Below are 24,182 nucleotides of genomic sequence, written 5' to 3'. Positions count from 1 at the left end.
CTAGCCATCTCACTATTAATAAAGTTTTCAAAATATATAGCAAGAATGGTAATATGTGTTTGGGAGACTATCATTATTCTTGGTGCATGTATTTCTGAAAGAAAGAAGCAGCAAAGATGATATGGGTACATTTCGGGGCTAATTCTGTTGTAAAACAAGTGTGTCAGTAAAACCAGTAATTGCAGAGTCTATCTGTGCTTAACAACTACATCCTTTCTGTTAAGTGTACATGTGTTGATAGAGGTTTAAATATGGGTTGTGTGCACCTGATTGGCCACAAAGCAGTTCTGTGTAATAACCCTAGCAGATCTTAGAAGGGGGAGTATTTTTGAAAGTGTGTGTGATGGTGAAGGTGTTTTAACATATTCCCTACATACTTCCATACTTTCTTTGCTGACATACAGGAAAAGAGTAACTTTGAATGTGGGTTGTAGAAGATAGTCTCTTGTCACCTTCCTGTCTGTTACTTTCATGACTGTTTCAGTTTTGTAGATGCATTTCAGGATTTCAGTCATTATACTTCTAAGACTGTGTTCTGTAGTTGCAAAAACCCCCTTAGTTTCATGCAAGAAACTTGTCTGCCATGAGATGGTGGGTCAAACTATTGTGTATTTTATGAGGGACATGGAATATAATGTTTCATTGCATAGTCTGAAAGTACAAAACCAGTTTCTTAAGTCCATGAAGAAAACATTCATGAATGACTGATGTCCAGCACAGTGGGACTATGAGCTTCACCCAGCGAGATGCTAAATTCCAGACTGTGAAACAGCATCAGAAGTGTGTGTGTCCTATTTGTTTGTTTCTTCCTTAAAGAGAGTGGAGGTGTTGCCTTTCCAGTCTGCAAGCAACATGAACTGTTGTTCTGGCCCAATACAGCTGCTCCTATTTCCATAGCAAACTCATAATACAGTGCCTACTTTCTTGAATTTGATCATTTCATTTATGTACACGGAGAAAAATCCAGTCGTTGTCTGTAACTATGCAATGTTTTTTGTTTGGCTGGAGCAAAGGTGATCTGTGTTACAGCAAGAACCTTGATAGATCTGCAGGTTGGGTCTGTTGAAGGGACAGAGTGAACAGTTTCACGGTGTTAAAGGATTTTGAGGGCCGCTAAGGGGTGATTATCTCATTGCTCGCTCTTATGAATTTATTGCTGTGTCAGAAACCTAGTTTTCTGTCTAGTTTAAGGCAGTGATGAGGAAAGATAAAGTACTGCTGGTCTTGTCTTGACCAGCAAATAAGACAAAAATAGGAGAAAAGGCAAGACTTACCTTTTTTTCTCTTAAAACATGATGGTTTCTAGCTTTTAACAAGTCTTTTTTTTCCCCTCTGCTGCAAAACTGTGTATTGTTGAGTTAGACTCTCCTAGCTCACTACTAAATGGATTTGTGAGGACTGCAATACTTGTTTGAAAGCTGAACAGTCATTTGTGCACTAGTGATTGTATATGTGGTGATGATTATGCTCACTGTTTCTTGGTTGATTTGTTACTTTTCAGATCCTCGTATAATACACCTGTTGTTTCTGTGGTATGGAGAAACTGGTTTTAATCAAATTGTGTGCTTTTCTGAAACCTTAGTTTCAGCTCAGCAGCAAATGCCATCCTAAAATTTTGGCTGTAGTTCCTAGCTGTGTAGCTGCACTGATAATGCCAACCTTTATGCCATTATGACTGGTAAGGCTTTTAGATCGTGTCTGTGTGGCAAAACACTGTGAAATGTTACATGGTTGGCTCAGATCACTGGTATCAGATCAGAGGTTCAATTCCTCTTCAGTGTTTAAAGGTTTTCTCCTTCTTTTTATTTTTGAGATCTGTAGAAGGTATAGCAGAAGCAGCCTCTCCATGAGGAGTTGTCAGATGGACTTTGGTTTTAGGCTTTACTTGAGAGTTTCAATGTTTGTGCCACAATTTTTCATAAATTTGTCATTAAGACAGTCATAAATTTAGCAGCTGGTAGCTTTATCTGGTGTCTTCATTGTTCAGTTTTTCATGTTGGTTTAGCAAAACGAAAATAAGCTTGCTGTAATTCTACATGAATACAAGATTTCAGTTCTGAAGCCAGTGACTGAGTAGCCAAAATAAATACGCTGTCTGGTGAGGAAGCAAGTACTTGTTAATCTGAAAATGCTGGGTAAGTCAAAACTGAAGCATTTGGCAAGGATGGATGATCATGAAGCAGAATTTTTTTATGTCTCAGGTGTGTGGTCATACTTAAAGAGCTGCAGGTGTGATCTAGGAAAGCAAAATACCTCAGGGATTTTTAGAGCAGTTGCTCTGGAGGTTGTCTGCTGGCAGTGGAAAGATGATTGAACAGCAAAGTCCCAGCTTGGTCCTTGGTTTTCCACTTTCCCATGAGAGCCTATGTATCTAAGTTACCAACTATTTAGAAGAGATTGATCTTTAATTTCTTACCTCTCCCTCTTCGTTCATGTATATTGCAGCACAGATACTTCTTATGATCCATTCAATCTCTCTTATCACTGCTGGGATGTTTGCTGTCCTCTGCTAAATTCTCTTTTTTTTTAATCATCATATGTTCCCATCCTCCTCAAATGTGAAGCTAAGTTGTAGATGTGTTTGAAGGCTTCATGATCTGATGCAAGATAAGGAAAATCAGTCATTTTATATTCGGTTTTGAATATACCTGTGTTCTTTTGCTACTCTTAGGGTATTTTAATTTTATGTCTCAATATATTCTGTACTTAAGTTATGAAACTGTCTGTTTGCTTACGCCCTTGTCAAAGGATGTAGAAATAGTTTGCTGAGTGTGTAATTAAGTGAATCACAGGCTCTGATCCTGTGAGGCACTTGAGGAAGTTGCTGGTGTCACTGGATAGAGCTGATAGCTTCAGGTGGGCATAGGAGGACTTTGCTGGACTGGGGCTGGATGATAATCATCAGAATCTTAGATCTGAAGAGCGAAAGTCAATTCTTGCATATTATATATCGGCTCTCAGCTTAGGGCGTAGACTTGTGATGGTCACGGTTACTTACTGAGAGGATGAGAATTGTTTGTGCTCCCAAACTAAGTGTGTAAATCCAATAAATTGACATAGACAGAAGATTCAGTAGTTTGACAAACATTGAACTAAAAGGGGGGAAATAAACAATGCTAATGTTTTTGTTACCACTGTGCATTCTCATGTTTTATGATTTCACAGTGAATGCACAGGCCTTCCAGAATAATGCATCAAAGTCTTGTGTGTTTGCTGCTTTCTTTTTTCTCTATCAAGCTTTTTATGTAATCATTTTTTTGCTGTTTTGCACTGAAATTATCTACTTGCATCTAATATCAGGAAGCTGGTAGCCGTGATGCCCAGCAATTACAATGCTTTTTGAATGGAAAACGTTGTTGTGAATCTTTAAAAACAAATCAAAAAACTCAATGAGAAAACAGCAAACCCACAAAACAACCTTAAAACAGGGAGGGTGTGGACAGTGGGCAGAAAGTAAAGGACTGAGTGTTTTGGTGTAAGGTTGTGTTGTAGCATGTAAGATAACTGCCTCTTTATTGTCTACTGTGAATTTAGAATTCATTTTACTTTTGTCTGTAATGGAATTTTAAAATAATGGACTTGCTGTGTTTTCACCTTTCTTTGAAGTGAGACATTCTTGCATTTGCTGCCTGTTTTTTTTTTTTTCCTTTTTAAATTTTCTGTTTGTTTTGCCTGCAGACCCTGTGTGGACAGTAATGACCGCACGTTTCCGATTGCCTGCTGGCAGAACCTACAATGTACGAGCATCTGAGCTGGCACGAGACAGGCAGCATACAGAGGTGGTCTGCAACATCCTACTCCTGGATAACACTGTACAAGCTTTCAGAGTTAATGTAAGTAGTGGGCTTATTGCAAATCACTATCTGGCTTATTGCAGATCAATATCCCGAGCTTGCTTCCCTTTGCTGTGTTTGTATGGCTGGAGTTTGACTTACAAACAGCGTTAAGCAGAGAATAGAAGGGGAAGTTGGGATCAGGCAGGCAGGCTTGTACACGTGCACAGTGTTATTGCGAACTTAGTCATTCTGGCATCCTCTGTGCTGCTTACACATCTTCATTTCAAAATCCAATGTACGAAGCAGAATTTATTTCTACTAATTCTCTTCGTGGATTCAAGTTGTCCAGTGGAAATGGAGGACAGTTTTGCTATTGAGTTGAATGAAGCTTTTGTTTTGCTGCACTCTGGTTTCTGTACTTTGAGCACAAGTGAGGTGGAGTGGGAACTCCTCCCGTAGCTGTGTAGCTGACTGTGTTTAATCACCTATATGGTTATACTTGGTCACAGCTGCCATCTTAGAGTGTCTCCCTGCTCTTTGCTTTTCCCAGATAATATTCTTGTTCTGATTTCCCCCACCTAAGCTCACCATCTTCTACTACACTTATGAGAATGACAGGAAGGAAAGTGGAAAGCTGGTTGCTGAATACTGAGAACTCTTAATGGAAAAAAATCAACACCTTTAAACATGAACCTGAAATTTAAAATAGGTTATTCATTCCATTTTCTAATGAAAATGTACATGGTGTTGTGTCTATGTTACACAAGTGCAACCCTTTCTTTCAGCTTCCTGAGGGAAAAAAATAAAAACCCATGAAAAATAGGCAAGGACCTCACAAATCAAAGCATTTAAAGTCCTCTGTGTGTGAGAAGAACCAGAACTCAACAGGAAAGAAGCTGTAGGTTTTCCTGTGGAAGTAGAAGTCTGCTTTTACTTTAAAAGATAGAATAATGTGATGGTGAAAGTTAACAGGTGGCATATTAATTAAATTTTTTCGAAAGGAAATTGAACTTCAGAAAATAGGAGTGTAGGAGTCTCAAATAAAGTTGTGGTACTTCAGATGGGAAGTGAGTGACAAAGTGAAGCAATTGTCAAATCTATGTGGACAAATCTAATTCATACCATGTGAAAAAGTTCTGATGCTCAGTAATTATATTGCATTCTCATAGGGAGTGTTCAGCAAGGATATTGATATATTTAAATGTTTCAGGGAAGATTTGTAAGAGGGATTGTTTTTTTCTGTTCTGTAATCAGAGCCTGCAGCTGCTGATCAGAAGTGGAATCTGTTATCTGGCAAAAACTTGTAAGGATTCAACATCTAAGGCTTAAGGTTCAGAGGCAGATCTGGTGGTTGTTTTTAGCTATGTCAGTCAAGATGGAAGGGTTTAGGATATTCTCTTGAGGCATTTTTGTAATTCATTCCAAAATGTTTAATTTTTCTGGACTTATGAGTAGTAAAGTGTGGGAATTTTGGATGATGGAGCTGAGGGTCAGATTTTTAAAGACTTTATTTTATTAAGATCAAGCCTCCTTTCTGTTCTGGGATATTTTTTTCTATATCCTTTCGCCTTTTCTGTACTGCTTAACTTCTCATCCTTGCTGTCAGTTTCCCAGTCTATACTGCCTGCCAAAAAACAGTATGTGCAAAATGTAGCTGGATATAAAGCATTAGAAGTGCATATGAAATTGTAAATGTTGTCATCTTTGCTTTCAGGTGCATGAGTTCTCCATTAAAGTATCTGTTTCGTGTTTTTTTCTTATGAAAAAAGTAAGAATTGAGAAAAATAAGGAGTAGTAGGCCATTAGGTATGGGAGATGTGCTTCTTTTCAATCCAGGTGTTCAAAAGCAATATGTTTTCAGAGAGTACTAGTGCCTCTCAGAAAAGCAGAATTACCAGCTATAAATCCTCAAATGTCTCTTCTGTCTCTTCCAAGAAAAATTATGTAATATGTTCTTACCACCTCCCTAGTGTACTAAATATTTTAGTTGCATGGATCATGCTTTACTGCTTATACAGATCAGCCTGCAAGTTTGTCTATTAAAACTGAGTCTAGGGAATAAAAATTTCCTTGGTGCTGAACATCTTGATCTCATGTCTTAGCCTCAATCTTTTTTTTCTCACAAATAGCGAGTAATAAAGTATTCATTCGTAGCAAATGTAACCTACGTGCTATACAGGTTCTCAGGTTTTATAGCTTTGTTTTACTTTATTGTGGTTGACACTATACTTAGCCATAAATATTTATGGGCTTGTTTTCAAAATAGGAAGAACAAAGATAACATCAAATAAATTAGCACCTTGGTTTTTTTCTCCTGGTGATTGCTATAGGTATTCTGTATGCTAATGATTGTAAAACTTAATCATCTGGAGGATGCAGTGCTGTGTTAATAAAAATGTAGTCAAATGCTATTTCTTCTCCAACAGCAAAGTGCTGATCACAGACAGTGTCTCTTGATAGTTTACGTGATGTTCTAAGTTCACATTTCAACCAGCCCTTTCCATTGATCTGCAAAAAAGGCACCTTTGTGCTAAGCCTTACCCTGTAGAGAGCATAACAAATCAAACCAGACAATCCCTGTGGATTGTAGCCAGAGAAAGGCTGCATTGGTTCCCAGCAGAAGAATCAGTTGGAATTAACCTGTGCATGTATTTGAGCAGTGCAAACCCTTTCTCTAAAATGCTCTGCTTAGCAAATGGAGAAATCCTCCTTCAATCCTGAAAAGCAGAATTCAGTAGAACATATAGCTGGAAGAAAGGAGGCTGATGTGAGTTAACAACATGATCAGGGTGATTTGCATTACCGTATAACTGTTTCTTCGAGATCAAATTACTTTAATTAGTTTTAATTACTTGTTTGAAGACCTAAAATTATATATTTTCTGTGCAGGCTGGCTTACTTCTGTTCCCTGAAAGCCAATAGATGTGGGGATAACACTAAACTTGAGGAAAAACTAAGTCAAGATAAATGGGGTGGGTTGTTCTGTGAGCAGGATTAATGGTCATGGACAAATGTTTCAATTTGGAGCCTTTACTATCCCAGAACTCTCTTCAAACTTAATGAATTTACACTCTAATGGAAGTAAAAATCTAAAAACCTGTAAAGTAACTCAAACCAAACAAAAAAAAAAGAACCCAAAGCACTCTGCTGTAATTTTAGAAGTTAAATTTCTTAGTAAAGACTAGCATCAGCTCTAGAAGGAAAGGAGACATTTGTGCACTGTTGGGGAATGCACCTCCTGGAGCAGCAACCCAGGCATGGTGGTGAGCTGCAAGGGGAAGGGTTTCTGTGTTGTCAGTAGTGAAGGAGCAGCAGAGCTGTGACCTGCTCCAGGAAAGCCCAGAACCTGTCATCCCCTTCCTCTGTCATCAGAAGCCCAAATATTTTGGGGCTGACAGGGCCAGCAGTGTCTCGTGGTGTTTGCTATGGGTGCAGCCAGTTCTGTTGGCAGCAGCAAAACCAGAATGTCAGTGATGCAGACTGAGAAGAGGGGGGCAGTTGGTGAGCAGGCATCAAACCTGTGTAATCGCAGGTGTCTGCCTAAATTTTCACACATGGTGCTTGTGAACAAGTGACAATCATTTTGCAGTTAAAAGTGAATCTGTATATAGCTCGTGGTACTAGATAATAAGTACTTCATCAAATGCAGTTAATGTATTGATGTCTAGGGTTTATGTCAAATTTGTCCTAAAAGGCCAAAATTGGTGAGATATTCTGCCTCCAGCAGTGACTAGTAAGTACATATAATCCTCAAATTCTTCAATTCAGAAAAAAAAAAAAATGGACCTTTTTATGTCTAATTCTTGCGGTTTTGTCCTAGTTCCCATTTTTCGTACATGTTTTCATTATTTCTTGTTTTATGAGGAAATAATATTTAACTTGTATCTGTAGCAACAAAGCACGTTTCTTTTTGTGCTCATCTACATTTATTGGGTTTGCTTTTTTATTTAAAAAATCAGATATTTAAACTCGCTATCATACTTTTTATAATTTTGAGCAACTATCCAACGTTATGATAGTATTGCAAATATTTTGGATCTTTCTCAACAAGCAGAATTGTGACCTTCACCTGCTTTGGCAAGCTGCAACATCATTACATAAATATCAGAGATGGGTTAAGCTAAGGTCTCGTTTTGCTAGATGCTTATCTTTATTTTGCACATAAAAAGTAAAACATCGTGTTCCAAACACATGCTTCATGTTGAAACCTGTCTTCTCTTACCAAATTTGCTGCTCAAATGCAGGAAAAAAACCTTCCTTGCGGTCATGGAATGATGTTCTGGATTTCTTAATTCAAACTTATCAAAAAACTCTAAGCTTTTTCGTTAGGAACCATCTATTCTGGTATTTAAGAAACAGTATACATTGGCAGGATTGGATTGGAAGAAAGCTCCAGAGATGGTATCTGCATGTTGTTAGAGGAAGTAACATGTCAGCTGTGGTAATTGCAAGGCTAAACTTAGGTTCCAGACATCTCCCATTTTCTGGTAGTTACTGTTCTAAGTTCTTAGTTTGTGTTCTTATTTAAATCCACGTGGGAAAAATGCCAAGAGGCAATTAGTGTTGCTATGTAATTTTAAAATTAGCTTTATTTGCTGTAAAAACTGTACTGATTATTGGTTTATTTCAAAATATAACAGAAACTCCTAATTTAGTAAAAATAAAAGTGACTATATTTGGATTGTATGTTAAAAATGCCTTATGCATTTATGCCGTTGTACATTTATTGTGCTTTTTTTTTTTTCTTATTTTTTCTTTGCTTTTTTTTAGTAATTTGTAAAGTAAATTTTTCAGTGGTGGATTTTTTAGCAATGTTCCTCCTACATTTTGTAAGGAATTTTCTCTATATCATTAAAAAAAAAAAGGGTCTTTTGCAAAGTAAATACAGGAATCCTTAGGTCACTTCAATTTAGCCAAATTTGTATGGGACCTGAAATACATCCCTTATGTAATTTCTATTTAAAGATATTTGCAGAGTTATGGGTATGATTGTCCTCCTGGGATTATTTCAAGCATAATTAGTGGATAACTATTCTCTACTTTTTTTTTTTATTGTGAAATAAATTACCATGTTTCTTGGAGTTTTTAGGCTCAAAGGGAGTTTATCCAACTTCAGTATAATTTCATCTGAACAAAAAAAGTTAGTTTTGATAGGATGCTCTTAGATGTTAGCAGATGTCTGGAGGTAGATTTGTAGATTTTTCTCTTGTATGTGTGTTAATTAAATTCTTGCAACCTTGTCTTGATCTTTTAGTTTCATACTTCCATTTTAACAGCTGTAAAGGTAAGCTGTTATATAATCTCTGTGTAAAACAGGGTCCTTTGGGAGCAGAACAGCAGGTGTTTTTTGTTTTAAAACTCTAAAATACCTTACTGCCCACAGTAAACAAGGCAAGATGGATCAAATCCACTGTAGCTGCAATAGTACTTGGAACACAGAAGATTATTAGATGCTTCTCTGCTTGGTGACAGAAAAGTGGAAAATCTGGGTGGAAAATGTATCAATCATCTCTTTCATATTTCTTCTTGTTTGACAGTTCTTGCAGAATTTTGCTTGTCTTTTGTATTTCAAGATGCTATGACACTTCCAACTTCTTTGGGAAACTCCCTTCAGATTTCACCAAATGTATTTATTGAGTCCTGTCATAATGACACACTCAGAGTTTCAATTACTATGTTGGCAGTATTTTCAGGTTAGGCAAAAATTGCAAGGTACTAACAACTACAAATTCTTTTTATATCAGTTTGTGGGTAACATTTGTCCCTGTAGTAGAAATGAAGGTTGTTCACTTGACTCTGAAAAGAAGTGTTACTTTTACTCAGTTACTTTGAATTAATTCATTCAGAGTGAAGTGCTATCTTAGAACGTGTGTAAATAACGCTTGTTGGTTAGATATTTGGCTGTTTCAGCTGTCTTTGCCATTAAACTTTGGAAACATTTTCAATATGCTGGCTCATTTAAGTCAGGATAGATTTTCAGATAAGGAAGGATAATTTGTATAGACCTGTGCATTTGAACTCAGTGACCCAAACAAGATTCTCGTTTGCGCAGAGTTCTTTACTAATTCCTGAACTTTTTTTTTCTTTTCTATGCTTTTTTAAAATATCAAATTTGGCTAATGAAAGGCTTTCAGAAATAATAATATAGCTAGCTGAGAAGTGAGAAGTTCTTACTGTCAGAAAATGACTGAGAAGAAAAATGATTTCCTTACATATGTTTCAAAAAGAGATGAAGCTAATTTAAAAATAGTGCTGGGGGGATACACTTTGTGATACTTAAAATAGTGCTGCTAGAGCACATCTGAGAGAATTTATATGTGCTCTACCTGCCTGAAATCTGTGTGTCCAGTTATGTATATTTATTGATTAAAGAAAAGGTCTGTATTTGTTCTCTGCAGAAACATGATCAGGGCCAAGTTCTATTGGACGTAGTCTTCAAGCATCTCGATTTGACAGAGAGAGATTACTTTGGTTTACAGTTGGCTGATGAATCTACTGATAACCCTGTAAGTTGACTCTGTTTTACAAGTACAGTTTTAAAACTCATAATCATGTTCCTCACTGCACTTTGTGTTGTTTAAAGAAAGGTAAATAGAAACCATTGCAAGAGTGTGCTGTCTTCCCCAGCTGTCATTTGTGTCTGCACCATCTTGTAGTTAGAATAAAACTACGTTGCAATAGTCACAGTAAAATATTGACTTCTGTGCTTATGAAGTAATGTCTTTTATCTGAAATTTGCCCAATTGATTTTTATGAAGCTTTGCTGTACACAGCAGTGTTCTCCTGCAGAAACGATCAAGATTTGGCACTGTTCAGTAAAATTATTCTGTAGTCCTTAATCCAGGAGGCTGAGTGCTGAGTCTCTGGCTTCCAAAATCCAGTTAGTGATGTACCAATGATGACACTCAGGCCAACAGTTTGAGCCAGGGGGATCTCTCCCTGGATGTGGCAGACCTGCAAAATCCAGAATCAGTACTGGAAGTAAAACAAATTAACTTCAGAGTTGGGTAAATGAGCCTGATTACAGCTCTTCATATAGGTAGCTCTTCTTAAAGAGTAGCTGACAGCTGTTAAACACAGCATAGTTCAGTTCTGACCTCTCTCAGGCTCCTGTGACTATCATAGAAGCAACTCAAAGTAGAATTACTGCTGTAAAACAGGGGAAAGAAGAGCAGTAGCAGTTGTTGATGATGCTGGTGATGTCTCCAGAATCAGTAATAAGCCTGTGTATGCCAGTGAGGCATTTTGGTAAAAGACCAAGTAAAAAGTAATAGAAAAGCTCCAGTTTCTTGATGTATAAGGCTGTGATTTGTACTTTGTTTCTCTGAAATTGGTGTTATAATTTGTCTCTTTCCAGAGGTGGTTGGATCCAAACAAACCTATCAGGAAACAATTAAAAAGTGAGTAATGTATGTATTTCGTCAATTCATCTATTGTTATTATGCTATTTTTCCAGGGTGCCCTGATTAATTAGAAATAACTTTTCTTGACCATAGGAGGATCTCCTCACAGTCTGAACTTCAGAGTTAAGTTTTTTGTAAGTGACCCAAACAAGCTCCAAGAAGAATATACAAGGTAGGTCTGGTTGCTTTGTCAATAAAATACTTCTCTAGAACAGTCATTAATTTCTTTAAGGTATAACATGGAAATTTTCTTTTAACTCATTCTTGTTGAATGTACAAGCTTTTAAGTTTTGTCTAATAATTACAAATATGAACTATGCAGTTGTACCAAATCAATACAACAAAAAGCTTCTGTGAATAAACTTAGGAATTTATATGCAAAGTGAAGTAACTACATGAAGCAAATACTGCCAAGTAGAAACAGAAAAGGGAAAATAGAGAAAAGAGGAAAAACTTAATCCCAGTATTTACCAATAAGTACACATTTAATTCTATCCTTCCTTGTGTTCTCCTTTGTGACTAAAAGATTGCTGAGCATTCTGCATTTTTTTTACACCTTTCTCCCCAGTTTTCTGCTTAGTACTAATAAAATTAATCTCTGTGGTTGTAGTTGCAGTTTGAATCATGTAAGCTTATTTTGATAGCAGTGTGTTGAAATATGTTGAAGAAAATGCTCAGTGTGGATCAAAAATCAGAGGCTTGTGAATTGCAATTAGACCCTGAAGAAATGCCTCAAATTTTCCATATTTTTAATTACTTCTGGCCCTCTACATAAATGGCATAAATTGACAGATTGGAATTTTTGGATGTCTGCTATTCTGAAAACAGGTCAGCCCCATTCAGAAAAAAATATTGAGGATAGCTTCTGAAATCTAACTACCAAAACTTGAGTGACAATTTCAGTCCACATTTGTTTATCATTTCCTTTGATTTGTCATAATTATGGACAAAATTTTGCACATATCTTTGCAGACAGAATTCACTAAAATGAGTCCCAAGTATTCTGGATGAGACTTTGTTTTACTGAAATATTTACTCTAGGAAAATTTGGCAATTTACATTATCAAAATAATGAAGAACATGTTTTTTGAATTAAAGGAAAATATGTAATACTCCTGAGGAGATGAAAAAAAAAGATAAGTATTGATCAGTGTGAAGTAAACCATAAAGAAGACCGGAGAAGTGCTGTTCTCTAAACGCAAAGCTATAAACACAGCTTTCTTTTAAATGAGAAATAATGTATGGTTTCTGTATCTAGGTCAGCTCTGCCTTTTTTGCTAATAGGCCTAATTGCCCCTGAGAAAACTCATTTGTATTTGGAATTATTATAAAGAGAGCAATATTATCCCTGGGTTTTTTGGAGTGAACTTAGGATATCGTGTCACAAATACATGTCCTTTCACGTAATCAGTGTTCCCACCTCAAAAAAGGGAAAGAAAAGAAAGTGCGAACTTCCGACAATTCTGGCAGAAGCTGAGACTGTTCCAAAATGCTCAGTTTTTACAAATTCCACGAGAACAGAGGAATGGCTCTACACATGGAGCAGTATGAGGAGATGGCAGGGAAAGGTTCAGTGCACTCTGTGCTTCCATGGGAGCGAGGCAGGTTTGAGCGCCCCAGGTCAGGAGCGGTCAGCAGGAGCTCAGTGTGTGCTGGAGAGCTTTGCTTCAGGAACTTGTCTGGGGAGGGAATGAAGCTTCATTAGTGCTCCTCATGGCAGGAAGAATTGCTTATTAGCCTTGACTCCATTAGCAATATTTCTGTCCTGCCCTTTTCTGGCTCTAGCTATCTATAAGCAAGATGAAAACACGGTAATGCAGTGCTGCCTTTGTTGTTTTAGTGCAGTCTGTTGTTCAGGCTTTTGCAGATCTGCTTTGCTGAAGCTTCTATTGATTTCCCATTTTGCTCAATAATATGTGAGGCTTCAGTGTTCAAACTGGGCTGGTTGGCTAACAAGCCATTAACCTCACTGTTCACTGAAAACAGTGGGCAAAAGATGAACTCTGCTTGGTGTCTTTTAATCGAGATGTCCTTTAAGTACCATGAAATATTCCTAATATAAAGCCTTATAGCAAAAAAGGCAAATAAAATGGAGGTGCAACTGTATATTTGTGCAGAGATGCTTAAGCAAATCATGTGAAGCATATCAATTTAATATATAAATTTTACTTGTAAATAATCAGTAAAGAATTTTGCTTTATCTACCTTTTTTTGTTTGTTTCAATATGCATTTTAAGTTTTTAGAGCATTTTGAGATCTCTAAAGCCTGGGTAATGTCTAAGTTTTAACTTCTTGAGGTTAATACCTTTTAAACTAAGCTTCTTGCCTTTCTGCTCAGTTAAAGAATCTCTAGATGGTTTTGTAGGAGTTGAGCACACGGACTAATCTTTGCTTGTCAGTTCACAAATGTTTTCCCTCATTTTCTGACAAACATGGAATGTTTTACCTTTCTACTGTTATATAGCTTGTAAATAAATTGATTTCTCTGTGTGTATTTGTAAATGTTTGTGGAAGCCTTAAAGTGGTAGCTAATCCACTTTCTGAAGACTACACAGTTGTGAGAAGTCATGTATAATAAAGAGATATATTTTGGCTTTATTTCGTAGTTGAAGTTGTTATTGGGAAATAGTTAATATTCAGTGCTTTTCATAAGTAATGTTGGTGTTTATAATGAATGGATATAGCCGAGTTTTTAAATCAGAACTACACAAAGGAAACCAGATGATTATTGTAATAGTAATAATGTAGGGTTTAAATGTAAAAGAAAGCAGGAACGATGTTTAAATTTGCCACTCAGTGACACTTTTGTTAAAAAATTTAAAAGGCAGTGGAGACAAATTCTACAGTAGCTTTTATCCTCTGTCACAAGGATTTTTTTTGTGAAAATTTAAGCTTTTGCTAACATCCTGCCACCTTGATCAATCTTGTTTGGTTCCCCACTGCAATCTCTAGTTCAGTGAAGCTTTGTGGCACATGTGATTTGTCACTTGATGTAAACATTATACTTATTTCAAATTTTCTAAAACCTCTGAGTGAAATATGAAGGAACTAAATTGAATGAACAAAAGGTTCATTCTGAGACTTGAACAAAATATTTGAGTTTTGTTGGAGAAACAAAGGAAGTAATTTAGAGGGAAATTTGTTTGTACTTTCCGGCTTGTTGGAGTTTTTAAGTCGGGGTGTTTCTGCTGCCCCTGTTTTGTGGAAAATAGTTTTTGTTTTAAAATGTTTGGCTGTTCTTTTCATTATATCCATCTCCTTCCTGACTTCAAAGAATGGGCATGGAAAAACTAGTTGAATTTCTAAAACAAACGTTTTCATGTCACAATTAAAAGAAAACTTTAGAAGCTCAAGGGAAGTTAATTGAGAGGTGTTTGACCTAATAGAGACCACAACTTTTGTAATAACAATGTAATTCCAAAATATTAAGAATAATTAATATATTCTTTTCTTTGATAGAGCAGTATCAAATACTCAGAATAAATTAGTTCTGTCAACCTGGAGTACAAGTCATTCTTATGAGGGTACCTCCATACACAGATGCAAACTTCAACTTGTGGTTGCCGTATAAAGCAGGAAGAGTGTGAAATTTGTAGCCTTTTAGTGAAATATAATATATAACTTCATAGCCTGTAAGTCATTTAATTTCCGAAGCTGTGTTATTATTTTACTAAGCAAAGTTTAATTTCTTTCCTATTAGAGTTTAGGAAATAGCACACAAAATGTCAACTGTTAGCTTTGCACTAACTGAAAGCAAATTACATTAAATTGATGAAAAATGATGGAATAATTTTATTTTTAATTACAGTGTTTTTTTGTTTGCTTTTCTAAATAAGGTACCAGTACTTTTTGCAAATTAAGCAGGACATTCTTACTGGAAGGTAAGAAAATTTTCTTGTGTCAAACGTTAAATGCAAATCTGGTCAAGAAAAAGTAAATAATGAGATTTTGCCTGCAAAAAAAAAAACATAGTAAGAATAAATCACTGTGTATGCAAGTGGAAGTGTTTATAATAATTACCTGTCAAATTTGTCCATAGACTGTAAAAGACTAGGGTTTTCAAAACAGCTAAATGTCTTATGAAATATGTAATTTTATTTATTTATCATTTTAAAAACAAAACAGATTGCCCTGTCCTTATAATACTGCTGCTCTTCTGGCTTCCTATGCTGTTCAATGTAAGTATAATTAATGTTCACGTACTTGTTAGTACTGAAATGCATAAAAAGTCTTATTGATTAGTTTCTAAAGAATGTACATTGTCTAGCGTTGTATTGTGGTGTTTGTGGGCATGGTGCTAATTTTCTCATGATTAGGGGAATTGATTGCTTGTCCTCCCCCAGAATGTTTTACTGAATTGGATACGGAAAAAATACTTTAAAGCCATGCTGTTAGTAAAGCCCAAATCGATACTCTTTTATTCCTGTGTATTCTGAGGCATGGAATTGTGGCTTTTGCCTTGAGAATGATACTAAAAAGTATTTCTTAAGACACTAAAATGTTTTTAGCATACTATACAGTGAACCTCCATATAGGTGTGGGAAAGGGAGTTCTGGTCCTGTCTGGCCAAAAATCCCAATACCCGTCTGGGCAATTTTAAGCCATCCAGTGAGCAGATGAGTCTTGAAAACTGAGATTTAGTTTTCTTCCTCACTCAGTTTTTCTTCATAAGCTTAAATTAAGCAATCCAAATATATTGATTCATTCATGTGTTTTTGTACTGTTAAAGGTACTTACATCCACATTAGTATTTTGTATACTTTGTATGTATCAGAGAAATAGTGTCCATGTTAATATTTTCATAAAAAATATATAGTAATGTTAATGCCATGTTTTATGCATGGTTTTGCGCAGTGGTCACCTTTTTCTAGGTCGATCAATAGAACAGTTTTTCTCAAGCAAAACTCCCACACCTCAGCTGCCTGAAAAATGTACTGCAGATGTTGTCATGCCATAGGGATTTGTCTTAGAAGAGATAAAGTATTTGGTAACAGGAGCTGTGAAAACTTGATAACATTTTAGAGCACTGAGAATGCAATATGGGGATTTTTGGAATATTGTAGAAGTGGTGGGTATGCACAGTGCATTATATTTACATTTATCCATGAGCTCCTGCTGCCAGGAAGTTCTTCAGTGTGCGGAGCTCTGTCTAATGGTTCCTGTACCTACCTAGGAATAAACTTCCTGGATTCTTTATAGATACATGGAAATAGCAGAGCTCAGTCCCATACTCTTGGATTTCACTAAGTAGTGCATTCTGTTATAAAACCTGGTCCAAATTTCTAGTTTTTAAATTATTTAAAGTAGGATCTGTTTGTGGTGGTGCAAGTGTCCTAGAGGTCTCTCCTACCTTCCCTTCCTTTCATCATCCTTCCACTCCATAAGTGCCTTCATCCACTGTGTCAGTGCCACTGGACCTGCCCAGGACCCCATACCATGATACATTCCTGTTATCTATCTGCTTTTCATATTATGTTTCTTTCACTGTAGATCTGTTACATGGATTGCAGATACTTAAAGCTGATTTTTTTTTTTTTTTACTTAGTTGGAAAGCCTCAAAGAATTTTAGCAGATGTTGTTTTCTGACGAATGTGGTTGTAGTTTAGTTCTTGTAATTTTAGGAAGGTATTACAAATTATGTAAACACACTTTTCAGTAGTTTCAATGTAGGTGTATGTATGTGTACTTTTTTCCATACATACAACTGAATGTGCAAAAAATATTTTTCTAATGCTTCTGAATGTATCTTGGTGCAGCATGAGTGGCTGGATTTTGCAGATCTTCATGACAAAATAGCAGTTGTAGTGTTAAAAGAATAAAATTGGGTAATCACATGAAAACAAGCAAATGTAAAATAATAAGCAAAAAATTGAATACTATACTATATATATCTTACTTAGTGCCAGCTGTAATGACAGCATTTATGGATTAATTAGTGTGTTAAAAATTAAACATTTTAAAAACTTCCTTCATAAGTGCATATTCAAAGGTCTCTAAATAATCTCCATGATATTCACTGAGAATGTGACTGTTTATTCAAAAGGGAAAGCGGGAGTTGAAATGTCTTCTCTATTTTTCTTTCCTGTGGATCATAAATTATGTGGGAGCAGACTCGTGTGAATTTGGGGGCATTGCACAATGCCAAGCACATCAGTGATAAACAATAACCTCTCTTTTTAATATTTTAGCCGAGCTGGGAGACTACAACCATTCAGAAAACTTGCCAGGCTACCTCTCAGAATATTCTTTCATCCCTAGCCAGCCTCAAGACTTTGAAAAAGAAATAGCAAAATTACATCAGCAGCACATGTAAGGATTTATATCAGAAGATAGTGACTTTATCAAATCCTGTCTGCTGATGCTGTGCTATTATATAAAACAAAATAGTATTTTTTCTTAAATGTTTTGGGGTGGGGTGCTGTGTTTTTTGGTTTGTTTGTTGCTTTTGGTTGTTTCTTTTAAGATCATGTGATTTCTCTTCTTTTGGAGATTAAATACCTGTATAATAAATACCATTGATGGTCTATACAGAATATCTGTATCTAAATTAGTGAAATAATGAACATGTTAAGTTAAAGGTATTCTGAAAACAGTATTTGTGTGTATTACGTAGGATATTAACTTAGCCGGATATATTTTCTTTGATTTTTTTTTCAGTCTTTGGGACTGTTCTGAGTATAAGGGCTTTGTTTTCATGATGCTCTCACCAGTAAAAGAGTTGCTTTAGAAGTAACAAAGTCCTTTTCTTCAATATTTGCTCTTTTCTGTGTGCAAGTCTGTGACCTTTCAGAAAGAGGAAAAGGCAATGAAGCAATGGAAAATATTTTTTTTTCAGTATGTAATGTTGTAGTTCTTTCCAGTGATAATTCCTTCGTATTTTAGAATTTAAGTGACTTTTGTCAGTTAAATTTAACAAAATGTAAGCAATATTTATGTTTCCTTGATCTGGTCATGTTGTTTGCTTTCGAAACTACAGACTGTTACGTTAAATTTCAGATAAAGGCTTAGAAAATTCCCTTAGCTAGGGTAAAGATATTTGAGTGAGTTGATGGTAATTTAAGTTTGAATTACCAATGCCAAATACAGGACTGTAAAACTAATTCCCAGATTCTAGGGCTCCACAAACATTTGAATTATAAAGTGCATTAAAATAAAATGTGTTGTGGGCTCTTGTCAAGAATTTTGTTCTTTTGGAAACGTAAGTTCTTTTCTGTTAAAATTTTTGGGATACAGTCTGTTTGTCATGGGAAAGGAAATTCAGATTTCAGGGTGGGGATAGGAGTAGTAAAATGAATGCAGATTTTCTGTCTGCACTCACTGGGGGAGCCTGATGTGGGAGGTCATGTTAGAACATTTCTGATTTAGCTGCTTTCTTTCAGAGGGTTGTCTCCTGCAGAAGCAGAGTTCAATTATCTCAATACAGCACGTACCTTAGAACTTTATGGAGTTGAATTGCACTATGCAAGGGTAAGTTTGGATGAACTAGTGTTGCAATGTAAAAATGTCTTCCTCTGAGATTTATGAAAAAATACTGTTTTCTTTTTAGTGAGCCTTCCTGACTTTTGCTTACAAAAGAAAATAAAAGAAAAAAATATTATCTTATTAGGTGCCTAACTGGGATTTATGATTGATACTGATTGAATGTCCACTGTTACACTCTAGTAAGGGTATTGCTTAAATTCGTGCTTAGTTATCTGTGTGTTAATCAGGTTGAGCTTTGTTGCCTTGAATGCCAGTTCAGCTGGCTACTGGTCAATAAGAAAAATGTGCTTGTTAAGTGTGCATTTGATATTTAAGGATCTGTCAGCTTTGAAAATATTTAATTTGGTTCCAACTAGAAAGTTGGAGTAGAATTTGAAATGTACCCACCTAACTCGCTGTATCTACTGCTATTGCATACATATTGGTAGTTCTATAGCAGGTGCTTGATTAGAGTGCAAAGATATTTCAAGAAAAATGTGCTATTTAAATATGCTTACAATATTGTTTGTTTTAGAATCTCTCCTCTCTGTGTTCTGAGATTGCAATTTCCTTTCAGGTAGGAATTGAAATTGCTGGTTGCTTTTAGTGTAGCAAATGCCAAGCCTGTCTATTAGTGCTGCTATTCTTAATAAACCAGAATACTTGTGTATTTATTTCTTCAAAGTTGGTGAAAGACAGAAGATCTAACTTGAGAAATTAAAATTTTGTGGTAGCTTACAAGGAACTCAGAGCAGATATTTGGGTTTGTCCTAAATAAGAGGGAATAATTTAATTTCTTATTTGTCTTATTAAAACACATTTCCTTCCACATTAATTTGTGTATTTAGAGAGAGATGAGAATGAATATATATGAGGTTTCAAAAGATATTTATACTGTTTTTAAGTATTTTTCTCTTTTCTTTTAAAGGATCAGAGTAGCAATGAAATAATGATTGGAGTGATGTCAGGTGGAATACTAATTTTTAAGAACAGAGTACGAATTAACACCTTTCAGTGGTAAGGACAGCTGTTTAATGTTTTATTTGCTATTTCAAAATATTATTACCACTCTTAAAAAGACTGAAATTTACATGTATTGTATCATGTTGAAATTATTTCTCTTACGTGCTGTGGGGAATTTTGTGGTGGAGTTTTGTCCCAGCCTGCATGCTGTGCTGTTAAACAACTTTGAAAGTCTAATGAAACTGTCATGAATTTCAATACTCTTTTTCTTCAGGAATTTGTAAGCATACTTTACATTTAATTAACTATATAGCCAGGGCCAGTGTGATGGTCTAGCTAACAGTCTGTAAAGACACAGTTGAATTGAAAAATATTAACCTGGAAATTGACTGCTCTTACCTGTTTTGTGACCTATAAATTAATTGTAGTGTGTTTGAAATTTAATGTAGTTACGGTACTTGTGAATAACTGAGGTGGATCATTCAGGATATTGTCATCTCTTCATCTGTAAATAATAGTTTTCATGGTATGATCAAAAAGTGCATTTATTGAAGAGAATGCTGTCATATATTCCTTCTCTTAACTGAAATAGTTTTAAAGCTGTTCTGTAATGATGGAGTTATTCCCATTTAATGTCCTACCTTATTTATCAGTCTGCTTAAGTTGGGATCCTGTTCTTCATTCATGTAAGATCAGGAAAGATCTATGAGAAATCCTAGTTTGTACTGTGACTTCTGTAATGCTCTTTAGAAGTGCTCTATAACCTCTGTGGTGCTCTAGAGAAGTTATGTCACCTTTCTGGAAATGCCTTTTGTAGCTCTGCAGAAGGAACCTTCCCTTGGTTTCCTTTGCTGGTTTGGAATCCACTCTGGCAGCCTTATTTCTTGTGAGTTGCTACAGCTGCATTCTGGGTGGGTGAAATCAGTGATAGAAGATTATCAGAACAGACAGTAGTTCACTAGGGCACAAAAGCTGCTCGTTCTAGACAAATGATCAGAACTGTTCATTTGCTACTGATTTTGCATTTTTGTTTGCTGCTGATGTGTGCTTGATCTTTTCTGCAACCCAGTGAATTTCTGAGATATTCTGGTTTTCTGTGCTTAGTCTCAAGGTTCATTGTGGGATGTTACATATTTTATGGTTTACCAAGCTGAGAAACAGTGTCATTGGTCAAATTTTAGTTGAATTTTACAGAGAAAGAAAAAACAAAGCTATATCAAAGTGTTATCTGCAGCCAGTACAACTGAACGTGGTGAGCATTTTACCTGTATGCATTTGAAGAAAAATAAGTCTGAGACAATTACAAAGCATGTAAAAATCCAGTCTTCAAGTTTATTGGGTAAATTAGAACTGGATCCTGCAATGATAAACCTGAAGCTATTATAGCAGTCAGTCAGACCTGCCCTTATAATAGTGACACATTCCAGGAAGGATATCCTTCATGTGCTGAGAGTTTTGAGATGTTGGAGCCAGTTCTGGGCTAAGGCTGCTTTATAAAAGGAATGCTGTAATAATCAGGAAGGATTTATTTCAGTCTGATTTTACTGCTGTTATTTTTGGGAAAACAGCAATAGCAGAAATAGGTTCTGTAAAGCACACTGGTAAATTACTGAGTATGTACAATCTAAGTCATGATTAAGCTACACGTCCTTAATGGAAGTTGGAGGTTTCTGTGAGTTCTGCTTCATATTGTTTGCATGCCAAGGATGCTGATCTAAATTCTTAGTGTGGTTCTTTTGTGTGTGTGTGTAATTACCTAAACAGTTCTTCTTTGTATTCAACCATATCAGCTGACACCAGGGATATTAATTTCTTGCTGTGAAGACTATAGATACCAACATAATTGGTCTTCAAAAAAAATAAAAATCACCTTTCCCCATTCCACCCTGTTAGAGGTTTTCTTTTGCTGTGAGTAATAATCTGAAATACCAGTTTCTACAGTATAGCTCAGTAATAGACCTATTACCCTTTCTTTCTATCCATAATCTTGCTGCTGCTCTTGTGCCACTAGTACTGATACTTCTTTTTGCTTCCACTTATTCTTGCTCCTATGTAACTGGAGCTGTGTAATGTCTTCCCAGTGCTTTATGGATACCTGTTTTTCAGTACTCCTGAGTTTCAAGACAAGTGAGAGGATAGAAATGCATGTATGTGGGAGGAAATGAAGATTTAACTGTATTGCTTAGAGAGGAATCAAGTAAAATGTCTTTGCCCTCTCACTCTTTAATTTGATGTTATATCTAAATTGCTCATTATGAACCTTTTGATCATGAGGAGAAATGAAACAGGAGAAAGACAAGTGCGGAATAGGGGAAAACAAAGGACACTGCCTTTTATCCCATGTGTCCTAACTTGATCTTCCTGTATTGTATACAATCTTCCTTTCCCTAGACTTTGCTACCAGGCACAGAGACCTGGGAATCCAAGGAAACTGAAGACCAAAGGAGATCTTGGAGTATGTCAGCCTTTCCTTTGTTACTAGACCACCAGTTCAGCAGCTGGAAACAAGCTTTCCTTAGCCTGTTGTTTGTGGTTGATGTGTCTTGGAAAAGTTTTGTTGACTTTTGCATTCAGTGCCAGTTGCAGCTTCAGTTGTGCTGTGGATTTCCTAGTTTTATCCCTGAATGATTAGCTGGTACTGTGTGCCTCCTTGGTCATCTGATCCTGCTTTCACATCTTGTACACTCCCTTCTGTGTTTGAGCCCAGTCAGCAGTTCTGAGTCCATCTTGGCTGGCCTCTTCTCACGCTTGCACATTTTCCAGCACATCAGGATTGTTCTGGATTGAGAAGATTGTCCTTTAAGACTGACTACCTGTCCTCAGTCCTGTGACCCAAAGGCAGCTTCTGTAGGATTTTGCCCACCAGAGCTCTGAACAAACTGGATTTCCCTCCCCTGAGCCCATGGTTTAGTCTGCTGCATGCCTCCACTTCCTTTAAGATCTTTAGCTTTGCCATCTCGCAGCTGCTGGAGCCGAGTTTGTCTTTGGCTTCTAAATCTGGACAATCCTTTCCTGTGAGTTGGACTACTAGGAGAATCTTGGGTGACTGGTCCAGAACCTGTGTCAAAGAGGTCTTGCTCAAGAAATTTACTGGATTGCTCATTGCATTATCACCCTCCAAAAGGTTGGGGCGGCAGAGCCCTTGTGAGAACCAGGGCTTGGTATCATGACACTCTTTGCATGTGTTTGAGTACAATCTGCATTCTAGACTAGGATTTCAAATATCTCTTCATTTAAAAATATATATTTTATCATTTAGAATGTCTGAGGTGACTGTAGATGGGAAAATCATACCAGAAAAATAATATTGATGCCTGCCTGTTATGCTTTTCCTTGGATATGCAGCATTGCCAGCAATCAGAGAAAGGAAGCATAGGCAGACATGCCTTTTCCTTGGGCTGAGTATGGGTATGCTCATTCAGTGCCTAGGGTATTAGCAGTGCATAGGAACTCTCTTATCTGCTGTATTTTCTTGAAATAGCTGGGAATCCGCTTTTCTAAGTAATTTCTTTGTACTTGAATGGTGGCTTTTTTGAGTTGAGTTAGACCTTATTGGCTTATGTTGCAGCTTTGAGTCTGTTCCAAATGGTTTCAGGCTTAAAAGTCAGCTGACCTCACTCTGTGAGCCTAAATTATGGGATGAGATTAACCCCCTGTATGTATTATTCTTATTCTCTTTGAGTTTGTAAATCACCAAGGGCAGTAATTTCTTTAGCAGAAGAGGAAACCCCGCAGAGTGAAAGATAGTAAATGTTTTTATAAATAGAATAATTGCTAAGTAAATCTGATATGTTGCAAAGTGTATGGAGCTCCATTTTTAGAAAAGGTTTGTATTAAAATGTTCTTTTAATTGCATTATACACCAAAATATTAGAAAAAATAGTAATAACATGCATACTGATTAACTGCAGCCTAAATAGTCTATTTTTTTTCCTGTTTTTCCCACAGTCAGATTGTTAATAATCGCTAGTGTATATAGCAAATATAAGACCCATCCTACGTTACCCTTAAGCTGTTTTTTTGTGATGAGAGGTTCTAAGATTGATGCATTGCCAGAGGAATAATTTGATTTCAGTAGATAAGATGTAACTCCCCTTTAACTTTCAAATCCTTAAGAAATTAACTCTGATAGCAAGAATTTGTTAAGAATTTTAGAAAAACCCCAACAAACTAATAAATGGGAGAGTTATTGCTGTTGGTTTTGGTTGTTTTTTTTTTTTTTTTTTTTTAATTGTTAACTGAAACTAATGGCAAGGCTGGGAAAGAAAAAGGGAATGGAAGAAGATGTAAATAAGCATAATTTAAGCAATAATGTTCACAGGGTGTCTTTATGTTACTGCATATAAAGACTCTCACAACAAATTAATACATCCCACTTAGGTTCCTGCTCTGAATAATCCCCTGGGGAAAAATGTCCTTATTTGATTTAGTTAAGAAGATAATTTCTATATATAGATATCCAACTTAGGTGTCTGTTAATGTTTTTGCTTCTCATCCTTCCTGGTCTAAAGAGTTTTTTATTCAGCAAGTGATAAATATGCAAGTAGTAATTCCAGTCAATTTGCAGTATTGTATTAGT

The 24,182-nt window shown here is 36.1% G+C and overlaps 1 protein-coding gene across 3 annotated transcripts in view; it reads left to right on the top strand.

Annotated features, from left to right (window-relative positions):
- The window catches only part of PTPN4 (protein tyrosine phosphatase non-receptor type 4), a 108,152-nt gene that overhangs the window by 37,191 nt on the left and 46,779 nt on the right, over positions 1 to 24,182 (top strand). For 2 of the 3 annotated variants that reach the window (XM_040069395.1, XM_040069394.1), the window contains exons 2-11: positions 3,679 to 3,833; positions 10,175 to 10,282; positions 11,134 to 11,176; positions 11,273 to 11,351; positions 15,016 to 15,060; positions 15,305 to 15,357; positions 17,368 to 17,488; positions 18,559 to 18,646; positions 19,176 to 19,217; positions 19,569 to 19,657. In XM_040069395.1, coding sequence (XP_039925329.1) covers positions 3,679 to 3,833; positions 10,175 to 10,282; positions 11,134 to 11,176; positions 11,273 to 11,351; positions 15,016 to 15,060; positions 15,305 to 15,357; positions 17,368 to 17,488; positions 18,559 to 18,646; positions 19,176 to 19,217; positions 19,569 to 19,657 — 823 coding nt within the window. The remainder of the gene's footprint in view (positions 1 to 3,678; positions 3,834 to 10,174; positions 10,283 to 11,133; positions 11,177 to 11,272; positions 11,352 to 15,015; positions 15,061 to 15,304; positions 15,358 to 17,367; positions 17,489 to 18,558; positions 18,647 to 19,175; positions 19,218 to 19,568; positions 19,658 to 24,182) is intronic. The other variant, XM_058421315.1, reaches the window with a different exon arrangement.

The sequence above is a fragment of the Hirundo rustica genome, chromosome 7 (genome assembly GCF_015227805.2).
Source record: "Hirundo rustica isolate bHirRus1 chromosome 7, bHirRus1.pri.v3, whole genome shotgun sequence".
In the NCBI taxonomy this organism is placed as follows: domain Eukaryota; kingdom Metazoa; phylum Chordata; class Aves; order Passeriformes; family Hirundinidae; genus Hirundo; species Hirundo rustica.
This window is presented reverse-complemented; position numbering and strand designations above follow the sequence as displayed.